Source organism: Perognathus longimembris, chromosome 2 (genome assembly GCF_023159225.1).
Source record: "Perognathus longimembris pacificus isolate PPM17 chromosome 2, ASM2315922v1, whole genome shotgun sequence".
In the NCBI taxonomy this organism is placed as follows: Eukaryota; Metazoa; Chordata; class Mammalia; order Rodentia; family Heteromyidae; genus Perognathus; species Perognathus longimembris.
Genome location: NC_063162.1, coordinates 53,297,202 through 53,323,639, shown reverse-complemented (window position 1 = coordinate 53,323,639; position 26,438 = coordinate 53,297,202). Strand labels below are relative to the sequence as shown.

Here is a 26,438-nt window from a genome sequence, read left to right as displayed (position 1 = left end):
GCTGGGACTCTAATGGGTAAGGCAGCCTGAGGGCATTTAGTGTCAGTCCACATTTCTCAAGCCAAATGCAGGGGGGAGGGGGCAATAGGAAAAAGGAGGTGTACTGTCTGCTCCACCCAAAGCCCCCAGAAAGGCGCAAAGAAATGAGCAGATACTGGGTACAAAGCAAGATGGTGAGGGGTGGGGGTGTGGCCTGGAAGCCCAGCCAGCTCCTCCCTCTCTGCCCCCCCCCCCCCACACACACACTGCGGGCCTGTTTTGCTGTTGCAAGTAGAAACCTTTCCACATGTTTCCATCACAAACATGTGACAACTGCCCACATGGATATATTTTTAGAGGAAACTTGGCAGGATGTGAGTCACCTTTCTCCAGAAGGGCAGCTGGATGCTCTCCCCCTAATGCCCAGCTCCCTTTCGGAATCTACCCTGCAAACATCAACAAGGCCCTACCCTCGGGACACTGTGATCAGGAAGTGATTGGGAAGCACATGGTGACTTAGCACTCCTGCCCTGCAGGGCCCCCAGACACCTACCCACAGCAAGCATGCCCTGCTCTAGGTCCCCGGACATCTCCCGGCAGATGCTCTTCTCAATGTCCCGGCTTGTCATCCTCTGATACTCATTGAACACTAGTGAGGAAACAAAAGGGCTTTGTCACTGGACCAAATCACCTGCCTCCCAAGTTCCCATGTTGAACCATGTATCTCAAAATGCAAGTGTATTTGAGGTCAGACTATTCAAGAGGCTGTTAGTCTGGGAACGTGGCCAATCTAATTGGTGTCCTAAAGAGACAAGATCAGGCCAAGCACACTCCTATAATCCTTGCTACTCAGGAGGCTGAGATATGAGCATCATGGACCTGAGCCAAGCCCAGGCAGAAAAGCCTGAGGCTCTTTTAAAACACCAATGAAACACCAAAACACTGGAAGAGGAGGAGGAAGAGAGGGAGGAGGGGGGAAAGGGAGGGGAAGAGGAGGAGGGAAGAAGAAAGAGGGAGGAAGGGGGAGGAAGGAAGGAGGAAGAAGGGGGGAGGCAGCTGTGGCAGCTCCTTGAGGACTCTTGTGTAGCCTACAAGCAGCTGAGCCATGGGCAGTGAGCTCTCCTTTCCAGCCTAGGCCGCAGAGGCCACCCCATATCCTGAAGCTGGGGTCATGTGAGTGTCAGAGTTGTGATGTGCACTGTTTCTCTGTCTCAACTACTGCTGTCTTTCTGTGCGCAATGGGACCCCGGCACCTTTCATTACAAAGGTGAAACACGTTCACCCACCCTCTACTATAGTCAGTGAAGAGATTCAGAGCAGACCCTGGGGCCTGGGTTCAACCCCAAGCTCAGCCCCGTTCACAGCTGTGTGGGCCCAGGCCCCCTCCTTCCAGAGATGGCAAGAACTCACACGCTCCTGCTCAGGTACAAGCAGCAAAGTGTGGGGCTTAGCTACACCACCCCATGCACCCCTCTAAGCAGCTCCATGCTCAGCATTCTGTCCTCCCCGCCTGCCTCCCGTGGCCTTTCTGACACAGCTGTCCTCCCACTCGCTTTTTTCCTGTACCCTACCACACCTGCCAATGCTTCTGGTATTCTAGGAACAGCCCGGGGCCTTGTCCTCATAATGCTGACCTCACCCCAGTCCCCACTGAGGGGACCTCTCTCGTAGCCCATGGCCCAACTGCCTTCCTGGCCTCTCCCTGCTGTTGGATTTCCACCATACACGGCTCCCAAGTGCCCTGGTGAGCCACTCCATCCTTCCACTCACTCGCCACGAGAAACCCTGTGTCATCCCCAAGCCCTTTCTGTCCTGCTCATCGGCCAGCCCCTGCCCACCACCTGCCACTACCCCAGACCAGGCCACCGTGTCTCCCTTGAGTCACTGCACAGCCTCTCACTGGTCCCGTCCCCTCCTCTGTCCCTTCACCCTGTTCTCAGAACCACCTGGGCCTGCAGGCCCAGTGTGGAGCCCAACAAACAAGCAGATCTCCTTCAGTCAGAGCCCTCTAACAGCTTCCATTTGAACCGGGGGAGTCCACCCACCTCCACGCACTGTGGGCAGGGCCCTCTCCACCTCTGACCATACCCCTACTCTTCTCACTCTATCTGTCCCAGTCACACTGCAATGACTTCCCTTTCAGTGTCTGGGGTACACCTGGAGCCCCACCCCCCATGCCCCTGCCACAGAGCCTTTGTACCTGAGCCTCCTTCCGGTTGTTTAAAGAAATGTTTTGACATCACTGAGGATTGCCTCTGGCCCCTCCCCTGGGCCAGCATTCCCTGTCCTGCCCCAGTTTCCAACTTATTATTACTCTCTACAAGACTTGCCACCTGATACAGACTTTATTCAGTATTGGCTTACTGTCTCCTGAGTAAGAGGCCCTAAGAACAAAGACCTCAGGGCTCTGATTTCAACCCCAACCACACCAGCTAACGAATGGCCCTGGGTCAGAGCTCCTTATACATGCTGAATGAGTAAACAAATGTTATCTAGTAATAGCGTTAGCATTGCTTGTTATATCATATTCTCCCAACTCTTAACCTCCACAATCCAGCCCATAAAGACCAGATGCCCTTCGTTGAACTATTTAGAGGTAATTTTTTTTTTTTAGTGACTGAGTATTTTATTTTATTTTCTATTTATTGTCAAAGTGATGTACAAAGAAGTTACAGTTTCATGTTAGACCTTGGGTACATTTCTTGTACTGTTACCTCCTCCCTCATTCCCCCTAGAGGTAATTTTTAAAATTAGGTCTGTGTCTCTCTCCCTCTCTCCCTCTCTCCCTCCCTCCCCCTCCCGCTCCCCTGCCTCTGCACCAGTGGTTCATGTCTGTAATATTAGCTACTCAAGAAGCTGTGATCTGAGAATCATGGTTCAGCCCGGACAGGAAAGTCCGGAACACTTATCTCCAATTAACCACTAAAAATGAAGTAGACTATGGCTCAAGTGGTAGAGTTGGCCTTTAGCACAAAAGTTCAGGGGCAATGCCCAGGCCAAGTTCAAGCCCCAGGACCAGGCACGTGCACGTGCACATGCACACACACGTATGTACATGACCCATCTGCTGGCAGTCCATTCCCTCACAGCTTCCACAACAGGAGCTGGCTGAACTGGGAAACCCTTGGACATTATCTTCTAACTGACCACCAGGGGGCTCCTCTGGGGAAGCAAGAACCCCACACAGGAAAAACTTTGTCTCTCTAGTGTCCCTCAGCCCTCATCTAATTGGCCCCAGGAGGCCCCGGGTGATCTTACCTGCCACCAGGTGGGCCCGACTCCGGGAGCATAGAATTGCATTGAACTTGGACTCATCTGTTCCCAGGCGGTTCTCCCCAGCGGCATACAGCTCCTGGGCAGGGGCAAGGAGGCACAGGCCTAGGTCATCTAAAAACTCTGAACAGGGAACAGGGCTGGGCTCTGCAGGCCCTAATGAACGGGAAATGGGACAAGCCCCTGACAGGGGGAACGTGGCTTCGCATGTCCTGCTATGCTCCACTCATAGGAGACCCAGACACCCACATCCTCTTCCTGAGAAGAATGGGTGATTCCCACACCAGGGGACTAAGACCAGGTCAGCGAGGAGTCCAGGGTCTGCAGAGAACAGCCTTCACCTGACCAAGGAAGCACCCCAGCCTCAGGCAAAACCAGATGCTACCAGCATGGCTTGGAGAAATCACCCCACCAGGCGGTGGACTGCAGAGATACTGGTCATCTCACATGTCCCCTGGTCTCCTCCCCAGGGCTATACAGTGGACAAATGGCAGAGCATGGGTCAAACTTGCAGCACTTGGGCTGCCCGTATCCATCCCAGAGCCATTCCCTGCCCAGCAAGAAAGCAGGGCAGCCCTGGCTAAGGAGGTGCCAGGAGGGCGCCCCTCACACTCACCTGCACGTCTCTCTGGACAAGTGACATGTCCACATTTGTGCTTTCATCCCGGTTTCCCTAAATAAGGAAGTAGGCCGTCAGGCAGAGCCCACTTCCAGGGTGGGAAACTCCTCCCTTCCCACCACTTCCCCATCTCTGACATCATGTACTGTCCTGGGAAAGATACCTGAGAGAGAGAGATGAGGAGCCGCTGGAAGTGGCCTGATGTGTCGCTTCGAATTGCCTCCTCCAGGGTCTTTTTGAACTCTGGAAGGGAGATACAAGGAAAGTTCACTCTGAAGCCTGCAGCCAGAGCAGCTGCCACTGGCCAACCATGGGTAATGGCAGGAAAAGACCTGTGGGGTCCCTGAAGAGACTGATGATCTTTACAGCCTTTCAAGGTCATACAGCCCATGACGTCCAGGCTGACCTGGCCAGACAAAGGCCTGAGGAGTCCCTGAAAAGACTAATGGTCTATACGGCCCCTCAAGGTCATACAGCCCACGACATGCAGGTCAACCTGGCTTCTGGTCAGGCTTGGCTCAAACCCCAAGGTTTTCCCCAACCCCCCACCCCCACCCTCAATCATCTGCTCTGTGTGTAAACAGCAGGCAGGGCTGCACCTTGGGTCAAAGCCCAGTGTGTTGGGAGTGGCAGGAAATGCAGTGATAAGGAGACTAGGGAGGAGTGAGAGGCCCTATGAGAGACTATGGCCAAAACTTAGCGATGTGCAGAGGCCAAGGGGAGGGCACAGAGGGGAGGGTGCAGCGGACCTGCTTTGTAGGCTCTGCTAAGTTCCCGGATGTGCTCATTGCTACGGGAAGCGAGGATCTCGATCAGGCAGGCTTCGTCAGTGCCAGCCCCCTGTGACAGAGAACACACAGAGCTTACACTGGTGACCAGGCCCCAATCGGTGCCCAGTAAGCATGGCAGGGATCACAGACAGCCACACCCACCATGAGGCTCCTGTGAGGCTTTGAGCCCCAGCCCCAGGCAAAACCAGATGCTACCAGCATGGCTTGGAGAAATCACACCACCAACCAAAAAACTCAGAGGTGCAGTGGGGGACATGTGAACAAGCTAGGATTCTGACGGAGCGTGGCGAGTCTGCAGACACAAAGGGGACAGAGGCATGACCACGTCTGGAACAGCAGGAAGGCAGAGGACTAGGGTCAGCAGCCTGGTTTGAGTCAGGTTGAATCTTCAGCTTACTGGGCTGTGTGACCTTGGGGCATGTTACTCAACCTCTATGGGCCTTGGGTTCCTTGGGAATCAAATGGGACTGGCATGTGCACTTATACCATAGGAGTTATGAACACTGAACGAGCTGGAATGTGCAGGACACTGATGGGGCCAGGCATGAAGAAAGCCTGTCAGCTGTTTCTATGACTATCGGTACCCACTTGCTGCCATCTTTGATGCCCTTGCACATCCTGAGAGCAGCCGCTGTCCCCACTGCATGCAGGCTCAGAGATATACAGCTGTGCTATTCCTGCCCTCCCCACCACCACTTCATGAACCTGCCTGAGGTGGGCAATGGGTGGAGGCCGGGGGGCCACTCCCGGTCCAGGCTATCAGGGCTCCCAGGACTGAAGCAGTCAGTATACACTAAAGCAGGCTGCATACACTCAATTTCCTGCCGTCCCCAGGAGAAGCAGGGAGAGCAAGTTAGGTTCTTTTGCGCTGCTGAGCTTACAGCTCCTTTGGGGTGCCTGGGAACCTCCTGTGTTGTCCTGACCCTCACCCATGGGACACACTCAGAGCCAGCCGCAGGACGATGGACCAGCCAGTGCCCACCCCAGGGTCAAGGCCAACCAGAGCAGGGACCAAGAGCCCACGCTAAGCCCTACTGGAACTGAGTTTCTTCTGTAGCTGGATCTCTGACAAACAGATGGAGAGGGACGGACATACTACAGAGGCAAACACAGGACAGGCACAGACACAGACTGGAAAGGGAAGTGGATGTCCCAAAGAAATAAGAGAGAAATTCTGCCTGTCTAGGGCCTCCCCCTGCACACCAGGCTTGTTTTATCCTCCCTACTGAGTCTCTCAAAGTTCAGCCAGATGCTCCCTGATGACAAATGGCACCTTATTTGCCACCCAAAGATGCCTGTGAGATTCCAACCCAGGAGGGCTCAGAAGTGACACTGAGCAGCAGTGAGGAAATGTGTCATAACACATGTGTGCACACACACACAGTGCACACACACCTTGATGGCTTCCTTTATCTCATACACGTCAAACAGGACTGGGGTCTTCATCAGAGCCAAGATTGTCTTCTCAAAGTTTCCTGACAGTTCCGACTTCAGATCTTTGATCAAATCCTGGTGAGACAGTCACACAAACACTACTCTGAGAATCACAGAAGTTAACTGGACAACCACAGCACACATCTGGGGGCCAGGAGCCCCAGCAGTGGTGGAAAAGCCCAACTTAAGGCCTTGCCCCAGACCTGTCATCTCTGAGCCTGCCAGAGTTGCTCAGCAGCCTGAAGCTGGTAAACAGCTGGACTGGAACACTCACCTACCCAGTTGTTAATCTAATCTTTATCTTCCTAAGACTCAGAACACAACCCGTAGGGTCCTCTTCCTACAAAGCTCTCAAATAACACAAACTCTTACATAGCTCTAATGCAGCTGTGATGAGGAGGCAGGGGAGGGGAACCGAGGCCAGGGGATATGTGAGCAATGGCGTGCCTCTACTCTCAGTGAGCTGTGGCAGGGTCAGGGCTACAGAACCCAGGTCCAGAAACTTTTCCAAGCCCTTGTGCCCTATAGATGCTGGAGCTGCTCCCAGGGGGCGTCCTCTACACCTCTAAACTGTGCCACCTGGCAGGCAGAGGGAATTGCCCTACTGCAGGTACAGGTCCACTGGGCCCCAAGGAAAAGCTGGATGTGTTGTCTGTGCTTAGCTCAGGGAGGCCGGGGCCCAGAAGTCCCCCCCCACAGCTCCTCTCTGCACCTCACCTTGCCATAGGCGGTCTTGAAGGACAGGAGGATCTGCTGGCGCTGCTTGTTGGAGCGGCTGCCCAGGCAGTCGATGATGGCCTGCTCATCCGTCCCTGAGGAGAGTGGGCCATGGACAAGCCTGGGTGGTGGAGCTGCTCCACAGCTGTGGGCTTTCCTGGCCTGGGGCATCCAGCTCCCCTGGGCACCCAACCACCACCACCCCCATCTGCCACCTCTCCATCACCACGGAGGCCACCTGGGGGGGGGGGTTAAGCCACCCCAGGGTGACTCACCAAAGCCCTTCATGGCCTTCCGCAGGACCTCAGCATCTCGCATTGGGTCAAAGCCAGAAGCATCTGTGATGGTGCCTCGGTTTCCAAACTGCTCAAAGAGTTTCAAATTAGTCTATCTGTACACCAGGTCGCTCAGGTGGGAGACTGCTCCACCCCCAGCCTCCGGGACACCTCTTTCTCTGAGTTGGAGTACCTCAAGGAGCCTTACGTCAACTATAATACTGTGGACTCTCCGCTGAATCTGCCTTATGTGGCATTATCTGAGCCGGTGTTCCGGCAGACAGGCTTCAGCCCGGGTCCATGGCTCGGTGCCCTGTGGCTCTGAGCTCCTTCAGATGAATCCTGGTGCAACAATCTACCCTCTGAGCTGTCCTCCAGACTGCTATGCCTGAGGAAGGGCAGGTTCCCATCCTTCCAGACAGGCTCCCTGGCTAATTCATATCCCCAGGGAGGAAGCAGGCACCCACTCATTTTTGTCAGTTGTAGGACTTGAACTCAGGTGCCTGAGCTTTTTTTACTCAAAGCTAGCACTCTACCACTTTGAGTCACAGCTCCACTTCCAACTTTATGGTGGGTTAATTGGAAATTATAGTTTCATGGCCTTTCCTGCATGGGCTGGCTTTGAACCATGATCCTCAGATCTCAGCCTCCTGAGTAGCTAGGATTACAGGCATGAGGCACCAGCATCCAGCCTGAGTTCCTTGGTCCTGGTCCTGACCTTGAGACCAAGCTGCCAACCTGACAGCTATACTGTCAGCTAATTTGAATTTTCCAGAGTATTACTATGATTTGGATTTTAAATGCCCTCCAAAGGCCCATGTGCTGAAGGTTGGGCCCCAGCCTGTGGCACTGCTGGACGGGGTAGACCTGTAGGAGGCAGGGCCTAGTGGAAGGAAGTTAGGCCATTGGGGGCATGGCCTTGACCTGGACATTGGGCCTCCGCACACCTTTCTCCCTCTGCTGCGCAGCAGACATGAGATAAGCGGGTCCCTTATAATCTGCCCGCCATTATAATGTGCTTCCACAGGCCCAAAGCAACCATGGACTGGAAGACACCATGAGCCCAAGGAAGTATTTCCTCCCTTTCAGATGTTTACCAGAGATATCCACATACAGGCTGAACTGCCTCCTGGTGGCCAGTGCACACCAGTGCTAGCACCGTAAGGAAGGGAGGAAGGGAGGAAGGGAGAGAAGGGGTGAGCAGAGGAGGGGGATGGGGGCAGGGAGCAGAGGGGACCCTTGTCTAAAAATAGTCCCCAGCACATACCACCAGTCCTGGGCTTGACTGGGTAACCATGACAATGAATTCTAGGCTCTGCAAACATCAACTACTTCTCCTTAATGAGCCAAGATCAACTCTGGAGGAACTACTGACAACTTTCCCTACCCAAGGGAATTTTAAGAATTCTCCACAACGTGCCTGGGCAGGCACATACAGGGGGGAGGAGGGGGGGCGGAATTCTGCTGGACACGAGGCCTGAGACCCACAGCCCCAACATCTCTTACGAATTAAACACGCAGTCCAGGCAGGCGTGGAGAGCACCACTGGGTGTTCCAGCCCAACCTGCACTTGGGCACCTAGCTAACCTGGAGAAAGCAGGGCAGCTCCTCAGGCCTAAGGGACAGGAGGAGCCCCTGAGAAAGTGATGCTCTTAGATAAAATATGAAGTTGTAGCTGAAGCCCTGCGCCCACCCTTGCCTCCCAACTCCCCAGCCTTGCACTTACCCGAGCTGGGGGCACAGCAGGGGTGACACTCCCGGATCCAGAGTATCCTGGGTAGCTGGGCACTGGTTGCTGCCCTGGGGGTGGCACTGGCGTCTGTCCAGGGTAAGTCATTGGTGGCTGCCCAGGGTAGGCCCCTGGGGGCTGCTGTCCAGGAGGCGGCATGGGCTGGCCTGGCACAGGGGCCCTAGGGTACGGTGGATATGAGGGCATGCCCGGGGGTGGGTTTCCTCCAGGGGGTGGGTACATGCCATATGGAGGAATGGGCTGCTGGGCAGGAGGGGGCTGTCCAAAGCCACCAGGGGGCACTGGCGGGTAACCGCCCCCAGGGGCACCAGGGTACATGTTTGGCACGTTGGCTCCTCCAAATGTCCCGGACACGTTGGCTGCCTGGAAACACAAAGCAAAGCCTAAGGCTCGTGGGCCCCGCAGGGCCAGTGAGTACCATTCTCCCTCCCTGATGAGAACCCTGCAGCAGCCTTCCAGAAGCTTCCTTCCAGATCACAACCACCCACCAGGGCTGTGGGCACCAAGGGTAGCTGTGTGTCCTATTGTGTGCTTAGCCTCCTTCCTCCCTCGCTACTCCTCACAATGTGTCCCCCCCAGTGAGAGAGCAATGGCAGCGGTGGACAGTCAGAGGCACAGAGATGGGGACATCTGCTCAGTGCCACGCCACCAGTAACAATTCAGTGACAGCTGACTCGGATCTCCCTGGGCCCACACCAGAGACCCTCTGGCCTTCAGAAGGGACACAGCCATCCCTCCCCACGGAAGGAAAGGGCTCACAGCTCCAGGAGCTCAAGGCAGACCTGCTATGGCATCCTATGAATCTATTAATGGCCACTTGACAGGACATGCTCGGGTAAGACTAGAACGGAAGCCTGAATCAAGAGGGCCTCCTATGGCCTGTGAGACCTGGCCCACCATTTTCCTCTCCTCTTCAGCTGTGTGGGCCGCATTCACTGTCCCTCTGCACCTCAGGGGACTGGAAACTCAGGGCATGGCGGCCCTTACACATGCACACTGCACACACACATACACACACCCTACACACAACTCAGCTCAAGGGCATATCTAAGCCCTCCTGACCTCCATCTCCAACATTTTTACCCCAGCCAGGTGCCAGTGGTCCATGCCTATAATCCTAACTACTCCAGATTGAGATCTGAGGATGATGGGTTCAAAGCCAGCCTGGACAGAAAAATCTGACAGGCTCTTATTTCCCATTAACCACCAGAGGGCCAGAAGAAGAGCTGTGGCTCAAGTGGTAGAATGTTAGCCTTGAGTGAAAAAGCTAAGGGGCAGTGCTCAGGCCCTGAGTTCAAGCCCCGGGGCCCCCTCCCCAAAAAACAAAACAAAATGAAACCCTGATCCAGTGTCATGCCACATGCCCCGCCCCATTCTCTTCTCTGTCTTTGTGTTTCCACAGCATCCATACACAGTGCCACCACCAGGGGATGGTGTGCTTCTGTGTCTTTCCCATAACAACTTCACGAGAGCCAAGACTTCTGCTTGTCCTATTCATCTATTCCCTGCACGAAGCCAGGTACGTATTTGGTGTGCACTAGATGCAGTTTCCACTAAGCACACATCTGTTTTCAGATTATAAAATACACCATTTTAAAAACAAAATAAATAAGAACATGTTTGTCTAAGCTACTTGCAATATGTCTACCCAGTACTAACCAGAGGAGCTAACAAGCCTGTGTCACAGACACACATGTGCACACACACATGCATGCATGCACACACACACAGATGGTTGTACACAGCACATCTGACGCTGAGGGACAGGCCCACTGTGATCTTTTCTCCTAATTTTTCAGAGAAACCTAAGTGTGGAGAAGAATGGAGAGTCGGTGGCCACCTGGTGAAAACCTTGATGTGCTCAGTGCACTCCATGCTCATGGTGCACTCACAGGAGGCACCCCGGGGGCAGCGGTCTTGATCTGGCCATGTAGTGGGGGCTCAGGGGCAGCCGTGGGGGGGGGGGGGGAGCTGGACTCACCATTCCTGAGAGGTAGTCCTGGTTAAACTGGCCTGCATAGTTGGCCACATTATCTAGCCCGATGGGGGGCATGTTGGGCGGGGGGTAGGCAGCACCTCCCCAGGCACCTCCTCCTGAAAGCAACATCAAGTCAGTCAGCTCCTTCCATCCATCCCTGACTTGTCAGAGAAAGGCAGAGATTCAGGCTCCAGGGGGGTGAGGTCAGGAAAGCAGCCAACTGGCCTCAGGCTAGTATTAAAACCACAGAGAAACACCAGGACAAGTGGGTCAGAGCAGAGGAGCAGGGGCCTCTGCCCACTCCAGGAAGCAGGGTAGTCTTGCCCCATGGTAGGGTAATTAGGAGGCAGAAAGGGCCCAGGGTATAGGCTCTGTCCTCCCAAGCCTATCATCTTGGAATGCGAGGACAGACACAAGGACAGGTCACCCTGGGGTGCCGTGGTGAGTCTGTGATTGTTGAGCTTAAAGATAGAGATGGTGGGTGAAATAGACATCCACCATCGTCCATAAGAGTACAGTAGAAAGCAGCCATGAGTAGCTGCCCTGACATCAGCAGGGCCAGCGGTGTGTGACGGGCAGGGCTCTCAGCCCCTCTAGTCCAACCCTGTAGACAGAGGGGGCAGTGACTAATGGGAATCCAGAATTGCCACGATGAGGACCGAGCAAGCACACACCTGCGCAGGGCCCAGTTGGGGCCCAAGGAGCAACTGTGACACTGTCACTGAGACCAGCATCATGGCCAGTACTGGCCTGACACCTGCCCAGGAAGCCTCCAATCCACTCTGCAGCTCCAGGCCCTGGGGGCACTGGGGCCCACCTTTCTCTAGGTCACCTGCTCACATATCATCACTGCTGGGCTCAAGAGAAATGGCGACAAAGGTGACCACTGGCAGGATATGGGCAGCAGGGTTGCACTGGAGATCTGAACCAACCAGCACTGGGAAATTGGGAGGGGGGGGGGCGGATGTTGTTCCTAGGAACATGGCTGAGTGTGGCCCCAGTGCCTTGTGACACAGAGACGTTGTTGGGGTTCAGCTTTGGCCTTGAGGGAGAAGGGCAATGGAGAGCGCTCCCGAGACACCGCCCTTCCCCCCAGCCCTGGGGGAATGCGGAAGCAGGCCACAATTCTCTGGGTCTGGAACCAGAAGAACTGGCTTTGCAACCAGCCCCCCAACTTTCTCACCAGCCCATGTGCCCCCCATTCTCGCGGGCTTTCCCCCTGGGGTGGTGCTAAGCAAGTGACGTTAGCTCATGAGGGGGTCCTATGACAAGCTCGCCAGCCTATCGCCAGCTCTTTGGTCAATCACCCCTTCTTTCGTCGCCCCCTACTATATCAGCTGCTAGCCACTCCCTTATTAAATCAGATTTGCTCTTGAAGCATCTCCGAGATCTGCGTACGCCTGGCTTTCTTCAAGGGTAAGGAGGGAGGATAAGCGATCTCGTACGGCCGCGTGCACCTGAGGTCTTTCCTGAGCCCCCCACTCCACTATGGCCTTACCTGCGGGTCAGGTGACCAGGGGAGAGGGTGAGAAAGGGAGCGATTAGAGTAGAACCTGACCCCCCCCCCAGGCGACCCGAGCCCGGCAAGACATCACTTCCTGCTTGAGTCTGCCCTTCACCTGCTAGACAGGAGAAAGGTTCCATGTAGCACCCAGGACCTTAGCTCCAAAGAAACAAACAATGTCAGGGGTTCTGGCAGAGCTCAAAGCCCCTCAGACACGATCCTTACAAAGGCCATCATCCCCCTTTCATGCCAGGAGCCTCATATTCCTTCCCAAGTAAGATTTGGTAGGGATAAAACCTTATTTAAGAAAATGAGAGGCTGGGTACCAGTGGCTCATGCCTGTAATCCTAGCTTAGCTACTTAGGAGACTGAGATCTGAGGATCATGGTTCAAAACCAACCCCAGGTAAGAAAGTCCATGAGACTCATCTCCAATTAACCACCAAAAAGCAAGAAGTGGATCTGTGGCCCAAATGCTAGGGGGGTGGAGGAGAACTCAGGGAAAGCACCCAGGCCCTAAGTTCAAGGCCCAGGATGGGCACACATACACCCACGGTTCCCCACACAGGTGGAATGTCTTTCCTGTCACACAAGGCTCCTGACAGTGGCAGGGATGTACAGTGTATCTGACCCCTGTGTCCATCCACTCCCGGCAGAGGAAGCCTGCTGCTGTAGTACCACGCCCCCAAGCAGAATGGAAGGGACAACTGTAGTGCTTGTGGGAGACACTGTGGTGGTTCTGGCTGCTGCTCAATATCAGGGACAGCTCAGTGAGGAAAGAGATCAGTGCAGCCACTTGGCAAAGGACAAGCAGTCTCAGAAGAGTTGGAGGCATCTGTCCACTGCCGTCACCTGAGGCAGGAGATCCAGTCCTGGCCTGGCCCAAGGCTTTCCAGAACCAGTGAGACCCAGTTATCCCTCCAGCCCCTGCCTCCACTGGGAGGGTCCTGCATTGCCTCTGGGGAGGACAAGAAGTTGGGGGCTCTGGCTCTACCCTCCTCCACCCTGACCACCCCAGAGCCTCTTACCTGGTGCAGCTGGAGGGTAGCCACCGGCAGGTGGGGGATAACCCGGGTAGCTCATGGTTCGATCTGGAAGGGAAGAAGCAGCATATTCAGGCTCTGACCAGAGCCCTTGCCATCTAGGTTTCCTGGAACCTAGAAGTGCAGCTCCACAATCATCCCACTGTGGACCTGTGTTACCTCAAGCAAGCCACGCTGACCTGCACCCTATGGGCTTTCCAGCTAGGATGTCTGGGCCAAGCTATGCCTCCAAGGGCCCATGAAGCCCATAGGTTTCCTGGAGAACCCCTCATCCAGGCTGTACCCCACTCACTGACAAGAACAGGGCTGCATGTCTGGACGTGGCCTCTTGACCGCAGCTGCCAGAGATCACAGTGCCTCACTCCACATCTGTTCCACATCTTCCCCTGTCCCCACCATCCTCTTCGAGAGGACTCTGTCTCCTCCTACAGACCCCTAGCTAGCCACAGCCATGCCCATCTGGGATCTGATACCAAGGCACACTTTACAGCCTCCAACTTCCAGTCCATTGGGCAATGCAGTCTGGGTCAAGAAGGGAACTTCCACTCCCGCAAACAAGAAGGCCCCTCAGCAGGGCCTGGGGGATATCTGCTGCTGGGCCTGAATTCAGACAGTGAGGAAGCTCAGGCTCCCAGACAGTGTGAGAGAGACTTGCTTGGAGATTGGAGATTGGATGCTAAAGGAAGGAGAGGGCCTGAAACCCAGAGTAGCAGTCCTTCCATATGCAGATTCTTTTTTTTGGGGGGGGGGGGCTTTTTTTTTTCTTATTTATTGTCAAAGTGATGTACAGAGAGGTTACAGTTTCATACGTTAGGTCTTGGGTACATTTCTTGTACTGTTTGTTACCTCCTCCCTCATTCCCCCCTCCCCCTCTCCCTCTCCCCCCATGAGTTGTTCAGTTGGTTTACAACAAATAATTTTACAAGTATTGCTTTTGGAATTGTCTTTTTATCCTTTGTCTTTCAATTTTGATATGCCCTTTCACTTCCCTAGTTCTAATACCAGTATATACAGTATCCACTGTACTCAGATGAGATACAGTAATAGTGCGGGTACAATCACAGGAAGGGGATACAAGAGGATCATCAACAATAGAAGCTACGATTTCACATGGCATGTTGAAAGTAATTACAACAGTGATATAACAGTCGCTTCCCTAACATGGAGTTCATTTCACTAGGCATCATCTTATGTGTTCATAAAGGCATAGCTTGGCCCCACTACTCCAGGGCAATTAAACTGAGGCACAGATCAACCTGGAGACCAGCCATCCAAAGCCATCATGCAACTGCCTGCTCTTATCAATCAGAAGCTTCTGCAATGCCCAAAGATATACCAGGACCAAGTGAGGGTGCGCAAGGAGGCCTGTGCGTGGCCTACTCCGCTGCAGGTCCAGACACATAGCCACCCTTAGATGGAAGGAGCCTCAGAATCACCCAAGGGATTGGTAGAACACACACGGAGCTCTTTATTTTCTGGGTTTCCTGGTCAGCAGAGCCAGAATTTGCATTCTGAACAAGTTCCCACGTGATAGCACTTATGGGGGAACCCCACTTTGAGAACCACTCTCTAGGCACAACCTACCCACAGATTCAGTTATCTTCTATCTCTCCCTTGAAGACCTGGGCCTGTGAATGGAGCTGAAACATCTGGTCCTCGCAGATGGGCCTGGCACTAGAGGTACGGCCATTTGTTCTGACCAGTGGGCCCAGAGGCCACCACAAGCAAAGCACGTGATACGTCAGTGGCCTTGGAGAAAGCCGGCACAGTGACCTTGCACAGCTGTCTTTCTGAATGGACCGCTTAGCAAGTGTGGCTAAGGTCCCCGTGGGGCTGGCCTTAGGTAAGCGGTAAGCAGAGCCCCACAGTGGGTCCAGGCTCACCAGCCTCAAACTGGCAGAAGCAGCCTGGGGTGTGAATGTAGGAGGAGCAGCTGTCCCACAAAGGGCAGCCTGAGCACCCACTGCCACTGTCACATGACAGGCAGGGCTTCGGGAGTCACACCAAATCAACTCCATTCCCCATGATTAAGAAGCAGCTCCAAACATCAAAGACACAGGGAAAGTTTCTAAAAGCATGATGATAAAACAATAATAACAACAAAGGAAACAAGGACTAGAAAATAACGGAGGGGAAAATGCGTAACAAGGAAACTGCTAAACACTAGAGAAGCTGTCAAATAATATAGACAGGAGTTGCAGAAAAAGAATAGAAGATGTTCACCTTCAATGAGGTGCCAACAGATCCCACGCTAAAATGACACGCCCCTTAACCCAGCAATTCTACTCAAGAAACTTCCTACTGGTTACACTCAGGCCTATGTGAAATGAGGAACTGGGTTTTGCTGTGGCAGAAAACCCCTCCACAGCCAACATCTGGTAAAAAAAACAACACAACAGGTCCCACAGAGCAGATGGAGCCCACGCAAATTCCTGTCAACTCCCCTCCCGGGGGCTCTGCCTGACCGCCAGTACTGGCCCTAAGAGGAGGTAGAGGGGAAAAAATCCCCTTTATTAATCAAGATGCAAACTGTATATACTAACCTAACAAGAGCGAAAGCAGAAGCACACAAAGTGGCACATGGGTACATGCATGGGAAGACCGCCCTGAGCAATAAGCAAGACACTGGGTAACACTGGCGGCCCCCCAGCGGAGAACAGGACAGAACTGGCCTCTCTCCTCATTTCATGTGCTCCTAATTTTTAAAAGCCAACTTTTAGAAAAAATCTCAATTCACAGGCAGGTCTGGCCACACTTGAGGCTATTGGTCTTGGCTCTTCTTCCAAGATTAAAATAACTCACACAGGGGCCATTCAGCTCCTGACAGCTCCACCCAGACCTGAAAGGACTTGAGACATGGGTGGGGCAGCCCACACAGAGGATGGCCCTTGCTGCTGGGAGGGCATTCAAGGAGCTTTCTGGCAAGAGTAGGGTTTGTACCCAGGAAAGAACTCTGCCAGGGAGGCCCCCTGGGCTGGCAAGTCCCACTGCAGAGCCCAGTCCTGAGTCGGGAGTCCTCCCTTCTCCCCAAAGACGCCACCTCCAGTCTTTCCTCTTCCCAACAAGAACAGCCTCACGTTTTCTCAACTATTTTCCCCCTGGAATATTTTCCAGCCTATGTCCAACTCTTTTCTCTCTCGGATCTCTTCAGAACCAACCTCCCTAGGTATGGTCTGAAGGGGAACATCCTGTAACAGCTCCCCACCACCCCCCAACCCCACCAGTACAGCTACCCCTTCCCACGTCTCCGGGAAGATGAAGCCCTATGTTGTGGATTTCTGTTAATTTTCCCCTGGCTCTAGCATGAGACCTTCTGTGATTCTTACCAACATCAAATGCCTTATTTTTCTCTCAGCTCTGTTCCAGAACCACTGATTTGGTTAACATAGCTGCCATAAAAGGGCCAACAGCCAGGTGCTGGTGGCTGACATCTGTAATCCTAGTTACTCAGGAAGCTGAGACCTGAGGATCATAGTCTGAAGCAAGCGTGGGCAGGAAAGTCCATGAGATTCTTATCTCTAATTAACCACCAAAAAGCCGGAAGTGGAGCTGCAGCTCTAATACACTGCTAGACTTGAGAAAAAAAAAAAACACTCAGGGATGCCCAAGCCCTTAGCACACACCCCTATGCCAGCCCCCTTCCAAAAAAAAAAAAAAATGGTCAAGAGCTCCCCCAAGGACACTGGCCAGAGTTCCACAGTTCCACATACAGAAATCTAGAAATGCTATATTGAGACAAAAATGCAAAAATACCTTCAAAAGAGAGCTACACTCCCCTCACTCAGTCTTCCCAATGCACAGTGGGGAGCCTCATCTTTAACCACCCTGACAGTGGGAGACAGAGACACAGCTCCAGCCAGTAGCAAGGCTGGTCTGGGCACGAGGTTCAGTGCCCTGTCTCACTTCCAGAGACTGAGAAGGGAGGGAGAGGTGAGTGACAACAGTGCCATGTCTTCCACACGAGGACAGAAGTGGCTGCCCAAGAGGGGCAGAGCCTGCACAGGACTAAGACCTGAGGCCCTCCGTGCCCAGCAGTATGTCTGTCTGTCAAGCAGACCTGGATAAAAATGGATGTCTTGGACTGGGAATGTGGCTTAGTGGTAGAGTGCTTGCCCAGCATGCATGAAGCCCTAGGTTTGATTCCTCAGTACTACTTAAACAGAAAAGGCTAGAAGTGGTGCTGTGGTTCAAGAGGTAGAATGCTAGCCTTGAGCACAGAGATGCTTAGGGACAGAGCCCAGGCCGAGTTTAAGCCCCAGGACCAGAAAAAGAGAGAGAGAGAGAGAGACAGACAGACAGACAGACACAAAGAGAGACAGACACAGAGAGAGAGAGAGACAGACACAGACAGACAGCTGGAAATTTCCCTCATTCAATTTTTAACACTGAATATTGAATCTGTTCTTACACAAAGTTTAATTAAGTCTATAGTTGCAGCCATATGGCTCTGATAATCCAGGCATGATGGCACCCACCAGCAGTCGCACTGACTTGTGAGAGTGAGACAGGAGGGTCCCTGAAGTCCAGAGGTTCAAAGACTGCTGTGGCAACATAGCAAGACTCTGTCTCAAAAAGTAACATTAAAAATACAGGTATAATAATACTATAATGAAACAACACACTTTTGAACAATTAATCCACACTAAAAATAATTAATAAAGAGCTGGGCACAAGCTGAGATAGATCATGGTTCTAAGCCAGCCTGGGCAAGAAAGTCCGTGAGACTCTAATCTCCAATTAACCTCCAAAATGCCAGCCTTGAGCAAAAAAGCTCAGGGACTGCTCCTAGGCCCTGAGTTCAAGCCCCAAGACAGGCATGTAAATGCATATCACTAAATGAAAGGAGCCAATCTAAAAAAGCAATCTACTGTATAATTATAATTGCAGGTCTTTCTAGAAGGAACGAGACTAAGTATAGGAAGATGAGCAGTTGCCTGGAGTTAGGGGAGGAAAGTAGAGGATGTTTAGGGCAGTGAAATGACTCTGAAACAGCCAGCTTGTGAACCCAGATGTAAACTAAGGCCTGTCAGTGTGATGCTGTCAGTGTGTGCTGTCTGTGACAAATGCACCACAGGGTGAGAACGTAATTATGAGGAAAGCTGGGCAGGTGTACAGACCACAAGCACATGGAGTCCATGAAATATCTGCTCAATGCTACTGTGACCCTAGAGCCATGCTTCAAAAAAAAACAAAAAAAAAAACCTTTTATTAAAAAGTAAGTGTGGGGCTGGGGATATAGCCTAGTGGCAAGAGTGCCTGCCTCGGATACACGAGGCCCTAGGTTCGATTCCCCAGCACCACATATACAGAAAACATCCAGAAGAGGCGCTGTGGCTCAAGTGGCAGAGTGCTAGCCTTGAGCGGGAAGAAGCCAGGGACAGTGCTCAGGCCCTGAGTCCAAGCCCCAGGACTGGCCAAAAAAAAAAGTAAGTGTGGGGGCTGGGAATATGGCCTAGTGGCAAGAGTGCTTGCCTCCTAACATGAAGCTCTTGGTTCGATTCCCCAGCACCACATATATGGAAAACGGCCAGCTTTAAGGGGCGCTGTGGCTCAGGTGGCAGAGTGCTAGCCTTGAGCGGGAAGAAGCCAGGGACAGTGCTCAGGCCCTGAGTCCAAGGCCCAGGACTGGCCAAAAAAAAAAAAAAAAAAAGTAAGTGTGAGTGACTCACATCTACAAGTCTAGCTAGATCTAGCTACTTAGGAGGCAGAGATTTGAAGACTGCAGTTTGAGGCCTGCCCAGGCAGGAAAAGCCATGAGACTCTTATGTCTAACCACCAAAAAAGCACGAAGTGGAGCTGTGGCTCAAAAGTGATAAGAGTACCAGCCTTGAGCAAAAAGCTAAGGACCCGGAATTCAAGCCCCAGTATCAGCACCATAAAGAAGGAGCCAGTATTGAGAGGGACAGGACAGTGATGGCATCCAGTGCCCCCTGGCAAGCGTTGAGCACCCCAAACCAACCACACAGGGTCCACTGAGCCAGAATCAGTCTCAGTTTATGAACTGTAAAATGTCTGTTTTATAATCATGGTGGTTAAAGATGGCCTGTGCATGTGATTCTGATGAGGTATGTGTTCTTTTTTCATTGTAAATGTGATGTATAGAGGGATTACAGTTACCTAAGTCAGGTATTACGTACATTTCCCTCATTTTCCTTGTTTTTTCCCTCCCAACTCCCATCCCCCTAAGTTGTATAGTTCATTTCTAACATAGTGTCTAGTAAGTATTACTGCTGAATTAGTTCACCCTTTGCCCCACCGTTTCTGTGTATGTATGAGTTTTACATATCCATTTGCCTTAGATTAAAATATTTTTTAAGCAGCCAGACACATTCTAGGAAAATTCAATGAGAAAAAAGTGCCTCTATCCTCTCCCTTTCCCTAAAGGTCACTACCAAGTACTCTGTACTTTATAATGTATAGTCTAAGTAACACACGCATTCATGCACACGTGCGTGTGCACACACATACACACACTTACAAATGCATTAGGCTCATGCAAGCACACATGTATCTGCAACCAATCTAATCACAAAGGAGATTCTTTGGGAATTTGCACACTCTCCTCACCCCAGCAGGAAGCAGGTTCTGCTGTAAGACCTGGGTAATGTTGGGATACAATGAAATACACATTTACAGATACAATGAAATACACATTTACTTGTGCAACTGAGCACTTCAGCTGTGGGCCTGCACTCACTCCAGCTCAGGGCAGAAGTGGGCTGATCTGTGAACACCTATCTGCCCGGCTGGTGCTGGACTGGTAAGTGTGCATGAACCAGAGCCAGAAAGAGGGAACAGGACTCACACAGAGAAAGCCACTCTTGTTTTGGTTTTCCTTTCAGTCCACATTCCTATCCTAGCTGCTGTGCCTCTTAGCCCTTTTTAAGGAGAGGAAGTTCAGTCCTGAGCTGGTCTGGGCAGTTTAAGCCATGTGCCACTCTGGAGACGGCTGAGTGCTCAGGGTGGGAAGGGGAAAAGAGACAGGTGTGAGCAGGGGCCTGAGGCAGGACAGGAATGTGCTCAAGAAGCAAAGCTCCGCAAACCTCACCAGCAAGGGCCTTCCCCTCCTAGACCTGCTCCTCCTAGGAGACAGGGCTCTCACCTTGCCTGGTTCTTCCTTCCTCTGGGATCCAGAACTCCTGAAAAAGGTCCCTGGGGGTTCTCACACACACACTGTCCACACTGGATGGGATCCTAGGGATCCTCTGCACCCCCATCCCTTGGTGTTAGAGCTGCAATGCTCACGGGGTAGGCTTGCTCAGATCAGAAGCTCTCAAAGGGAGCAGCAGGAGCCAGCCCTGGGTGGACCAGGTAAGGACCAGCAACTTTGGATGCCAAGGAGTAAATGGTGTCCAGAGGCACTGATTCACAATAACGGATGCTTTTTACAACCTTTTATTACAGACAACACACACAAAGCAGAACACAGCCATAAACCCTCAGCTTCACAAAGGTCACTGCAAGGCTAGTCTTGGCTCGGCAGACCCTGCCCCCTCCCCTGTGTACTTTATGATAAAGAAATCCCCAACATTGTATATTATTTCATCTGTAACTTTTTGGATCCTTTTTCTCTCTTCCCCCCCCTCCCCACCCCCCACCTCCCATCCTGGGGGGTTTGGACTCAGGGCCTCACACTTGTTAGGCAAGTGCCCAACCACTTGTGCTTTTCCTCCAAATCCTTTTGCTTTTAGTTTGTTTTTCCCATAGGGTCTCATGCTTTTGTCTGGGATGTCCCTGGGTCACAGTCCTCTACTTCTGCCTCCTAAGCAGCTGGGATCACAGGTGTATGCCACCATGCCTAAAACACATCTATCATCTTTCATCTCTTCAATGATTATGAAATTTAAACACACACACATAATGGTTGGACTGCCAGGATAGCACTCAGTTTTCATGCCACACAGGTGCTGGTTTATCTTAGGAAAAGGGGAGCTTGGGGTGCTTGGAGGGGCACACCTCAGCCCCCAAGGGTCCTGGAAACCAGCCTCCCCAGGACTTTTGAGTCCTTGGACCAGTGAGTTCCTACATGTAGTATTTGTATTACCCAGTGTTTGGTTTAACCTGTACATCATAAACAGACTGAATGAGAGGATGAGTGAAGGCCCAGAGTCAGCCTGTGCTGTGCAGGCTGGCAGCTGACATTCTTCCTTTGCTTGTCCCTAAGCCCACATAAGGATCACCAAAGAGGTATTTGGCCTGCACGTACAGGGTAAAAACAGCACAACGGGTACTTATTAAATTCAAGGCTTTGGGCAAGGATAAGCTCCTCCAATAAGCAATACTGGGCTTCTGGGGAACACAAGCCCCTGATGGCAGCCGCAGGGCCACGGGGCACACATGAGCCAAGTCTTCCCTGCAGGCCCCAGGTCTGTTCTGGCCCACTGAAAACCTGCTTACACCAGCCTCTGCCCCAAGTCTCACTCAGGACTGACCTGAACTCCAACCCAGGTTGCCAAGCTGAAGCAGGCAGTGTGGCCTGCAGCTCGAGCTGCCTGACCTCACTTAGCATGCTGTAAGGTTACCAGGAGCATAGTTCAGTAACAGATTAACTGGGCTCCGGTGGCTCACGCCTCTAATCCTAGCTACTCAGGAGGCTGAGCTCGGAAGATTATGGTTCGAAGTCAGCCAGAGAGCAAGAAGGCCATGAGACCCTTGTCTCTAATTAACTATTAAAAAAAATCCAGGGGCTGGGGATATGGCCTAGTGGCAAGAGTGCCTGCCTCATATACATGAGGCCCTGGGTTCGACTCCCCAGCACCACATATACAGAAAATAGCCAGAAGTGGCGCTGTGGCTCAAGTGGCAGAGTGCTAGCCTTGAGCAAAAAGGAAGCCAGGGACAGTGCTTAGTCCCTGAGTCCAAGGCCCAGGACTGGCCAAAAAAAAAAAAAAAAAAATCCAGAAGTAGATCTGAAACTCAAGTGGTAGAGCACTGGACTTAAGCAAAAAAAGCTCAATGATAGTGCCTAGGCCCTGAGTTTAAGCCTCAGGATAGGCGCACACACACACACACACACACACACACACACACACACACACACACACACACAATATGAAGACAGAGAAATTAGTCAAGCACTGGTGGTCCATACCTGTAATCCTAATTACTCTGGAGATTGGACATGGTTTAAGGCCAGCCCGGGCACAAATGCAAGACCCCTACCTCAACCATAGAGCAGCATCTAGCCACTAGCTTCTAAGTGGAAGGTGTAAATGTGAGGATCCCAGTCTAGACTGGACTGAACATACACATACAACCGTATTCAAAACATAAAGGCAAAAAGGACTGGGGGCATGGCTCAAGAGGTGAAATGCCTATCTAGCAATGTAAGGACTGAAGTTTAATTGCTAGCACAACAAAAAGAGAGAGACAAAGATAGAGGCAGCAAGATTAGCTGTCCTAAAAGTTGACAAATGCTAACAACCACACATGGTTCTGTACTGTAACTAATTCCTCCTCTCCATCAAGAAACTACCAATTCACAATACCAAAATAAAAGGCTCCCAGAAGCCCTGTAACAAAGAAACCTGCAATTCTGCCCTCAAGTTGCCCAAACTCACAAGGTCATCCTAACGGTCACCATTTAACCAGTAATTGCTATTTGCCAGACACAGTACTAGGAACTTTTAACATGGAATTTAACCTTAAAACAAGTACTACCATGAATATCCTCCTAATAAAGAGGAAACAGAAGTTACCAGCAGTGAATGGCAGAGGCAGGATTCAAACCTAGGCAGTCTGACTCAAAGCCAGGACTTTCACTGCCACCTTGCAATTCCACACAGGCCCGCCATCCTTGGGAATAGGAGCTCAAGAGTGGGTTCAAAAAGGTGGGTGTGCTGAAATAGCATGAACCTGGGAATCAGGACTCCGCTGGTTCCTGTATGATATGTGTCCCTGCCCATGCCTAAGATAATGCAGGGTGGAAGGGAAAGCATGGACTTGAAGCCAGGAGGTCAGTTTCACCCACCTCTGCTCCTGTTACAGCTATGTGGTCTTGGCAGGTTACTTAACTCTCTGGGCCTCAAATTCCCACATCTGTAAGATGGGAGTAGTAATAGCCAAATAGCAAATTTACTCTCATTTTATTTAAGCTCTCACTGTATGGGTTTCCACAATACAAAATGCAAATACAATGGGGGGAGAGGGGGTTCCTATAGGAAACCCTGGGACATTGGGTAGTAGTACTCAGGATGGGAAGGGAACTGTGGGGGATGGAAAAGGTGGGTGAGGAGCTGAGAACAGAGTGAAAGGTAAAAGATAGGAAGAATGATGCTATGTCTGATTCCGGAAGTCCCCTAAAGGCCCATGTGTCAAAGGTGAGTCCCAAGCTATGCTTGTGGAACTTGCTGGGAGGCCTTAGGTCACTGAGGTTCATGGTCAGAAGGCAATAATGGGACCTTTGCTCTTTTGCTGTCAGGAGATGAACAGTTTAAACACTCCATGACTCATTTCCTGACATGATATGCTACCTTCCAAAACAACAGGGCCGGGCTGGGGATATAGCCTAGTGGCAAGAGTGCCTGCCTCGGATACACGAGGCCCTAGGTTCGATGCCCCAGCACCACATATACAGAAAACGGCCAGAAGCGGCGCTGTGGCTCAAGTGGCGGAGTGGTAGCCTTGAGCAGGAAGAAGCCAGGGACAGTGCTCAGGCCCTGAGTCCAAGGCCCAGGACTGGCCAAAAAAAAAAAAACCAAAAAACAACAGGGCCAACAGATCATGGACAGAATCTGAAACTGAGCCAAAATGAGCCTTCCAAGTTAATTGATTTCAGGTGTTTTGTTACAGTAACAGAAAGCTAACTAATATACTGAGTACACTGGTCTTCTTCGCCATGTGGGATTTTCCACCCTCCTAATAAAGAAAGCACCAACAGGAGATTGGCCGTGTTTTCTTTGAATTTCTTCAATGTCCATGTGTCTAAGTCAAGTTCCAGGCACGGTGGCCCAGCAGAGGCAAGACACTGACAGGGGAAACACCTCGGAAAGGCCTTGGGGAAAGGGAGCCTGCTGGGAGAAGGGGACCACCGAGTAGAGCCTATGAGGTTCCAACTCCCCTGGGCACCCCACCTTGCACTCAGTACTTTCATTCTGCCCAGGCAGAGTAAACTATCTCCTCTCCCCTCACTAGCCAGATCACATAGTCAGCCAACTCTCTCAGCAAGCCCTGTCCGTCACTCCTACTCACACAAAGGGCACCAACACTCAGTACCATGCCAACCTCAAGTCCAATTTCTGGGGCTGGAAGAAGGCAAGCACAAGTCTGGAGTCAGTCGGTGATGGGCTGCCATTCAAGAGTAGGGTTTGGTCGCTCCCCAGCTGGTGGCACTGTTTTAGGAGGTTCTGGAACCATTAGGGGAGGAATTAGGTCACTGGGGGAGGAGGTCCTTGGAGATCTGTTACCCCTGGCTACTTTCTCTGCCCTAATTCCTGTCTGCCATGATGTCAACTGCTCTGTACTGCACAGCCATAATGTTCCACTTCAAAATGAACATGCCCAGAAACATGGATCCAAGTGACCAGACACTGAACATTCCTCCTAAACTATGAGCCAAAAGAAATCCTTTCTCCTTTGTTATAATCAGGTATTTCTTCACAGCAACCCAAAAGAAGCTAACTGTGGAAAAGGCCAACCTAAGGTTTTTATGATAGGCAGAGAGAAGTGGCAGAAAAAGCCCCCTATCCAAGCCTAACTCCTCAATCGAGATTAAGGATCTGTGAGCCCCTTCCCCCCAGCTCCCAGTCAAACCCCAGGGTGGTGGAGTGTGGTGGATCAGGAGCTGGAGCAGGGGCCTCTGGAAGGAGATTAGGTCTCAAGGATGGAGCACTCGTGAATGGAATTAATGACCAACGAGATCACCAAGTGAGAACACAGTGAGGAAGTGCCATGAATGAACCCCCAAAAGCAGCCCCTCACCACACACTGAGCCTGCTGATACCTTGATCTTGAATGTTGAGCCTCTGCAACTGTGACCAATACATTTCTGTTGCTTAAACCACCTCAGCCTATGGTCATCCGTTAAAGCAGCCTGAATGGACTGAGACACAACCTAGACCAACACACACACACACACACACACACACACACACACACACACACACACAGAGATGGTAATGGAGCACAAGTCCCACAGGGGTCCAGGCCCTCCACAGCTGTCAAATCTCTTCATCTGAGGCAGGACAACTTGAGGAAAAGGAGGCCTGGTAAAGGCAAGTCAGAAATATGGTATTCAGAAACACAGAGATGCCATCTTTGCTTCAAAGAGATACAGCAGGATGCACTCCTTCCTGATGGATGCATTTCTCACCCCAAGAATGAACACTTGTCTGACAGGATGTAGGCTGTCTGAGAAAAATGCTTCCGATCACTTAGGCAACCTCCTACTTTCAAAATGCAGATTAACAGTGCCTTCCTTATCTCAAAGATAAGGATCTGTTTCATGGCAGGATGCATTTTTTTTTTTTTTTGCCAGTCCTGGGGCGTGGACTCAGGGCCTGAGCACTGGCCCTGGCTTCTTTTTTGCTCAAGGCTAGCACTCTGCCACTTGAGCCACAGGGCCACGTCTGGTCTTTTCTATATATGTGGTGCTTGGGAATCGAACCCAGGGCTTCATGTATATGAGGCAAGCACTCTTGCCACTAAGGCCATATTCGCAGCCCCTCAGGATGCATTCTTGCCAGAAAGAAATGCCCCCAAACATCCAGAACCTCAGAAAATAGCATCAGAAGTAATTAGGGCACAGAAAAAACACCTAGCTTTGCATACATAACTTTGAAGCCAGACCCCCCCATTACCATATAAATACCCCTAACAGCCAAGAAGTGGTGTGTCTATTTCCCTTTGAGAGCACCCCACACTCTGTTAAAAGTATGCCCCTGCCCCTTCTGTTAGTCTGTTTGCTTTTTGTGGGCTTGTTTGCTTGCTTACTTACTCAATAAAGCTCCTCTCCAAGTTTTCTTGCCATGTGACTTGCCTAGAAATTCTTATTCTGTGATCAAGATCAAGGACCTTCAGTGAAGAGTCTCTGCTTTTAAAGGGACTCTTCCCTAACCCTCACCTGCATCCAGGGACAC

At 51.7% G+C, this 26,438-nt stretch overlaps 1 protein-coding gene across 2 annotated transcripts in view; it reads right to left on the bottom strand.

The window, feature by feature from the left end:
- The window catches only part of Anxa11 (annexin A11), a 47,189-nt gene that overhangs the window by 2,472 nt on the left and 18,279 nt on the right, over nucleotides 1–26,438 (bottom strand). The window contains exons 2-13 of one of the 2 annotated variants that reach the window (XM_048339150.1): nucleotides 23,333–23,400; nucleotides 13,348–13,410; nucleotides 10,820–10,932; nucleotides 8,815–9,201; nucleotides 7,089–7,176; nucleotides 6,814–6,908; nucleotides 6,058–6,171; nucleotides 4,621–4,711; nucleotides 4,035–4,114; nucleotides 3,869–3,925; nucleotides 3,238–3,331; nucleotides 533–628 (exon numbers count right to left, since the gene is read on the bottom strand). In XM_048339150.1, the coding sequence (XP_048195107.1) occupies nucleotides 533–628; nucleotides 3,238–3,331; nucleotides 3,869–3,925; nucleotides 4,035–4,114; nucleotides 4,621–4,711; nucleotides 6,058–6,171; nucleotides 6,814–6,908; nucleotides 7,089–7,176; nucleotides 8,815–9,201; nucleotides 10,820–10,932; nucleotides 13,348–13,402 (1,270 nt within the window). In that variant the 5' untranslated portion in view covers nucleotides 13,403–13,410; nucleotides 23,333–23,400. The remainder of the gene's footprint in view (nucleotides 1–532; nucleotides 629–3,237; nucleotides 3,332–3,868; nucleotides 3,926–4,034; nucleotides 4,115–4,620; nucleotides 4,712–6,057; nucleotides 6,172–6,813; nucleotides 6,909–7,088; nucleotides 7,177–8,814; nucleotides 9,202–10,819; nucleotides 10,933–13,347; nucleotides 13,411–23,332; nucleotides 23,401–26,438) is intronic. The other variant, XM_048339151.1, reaches the window with a different exon arrangement.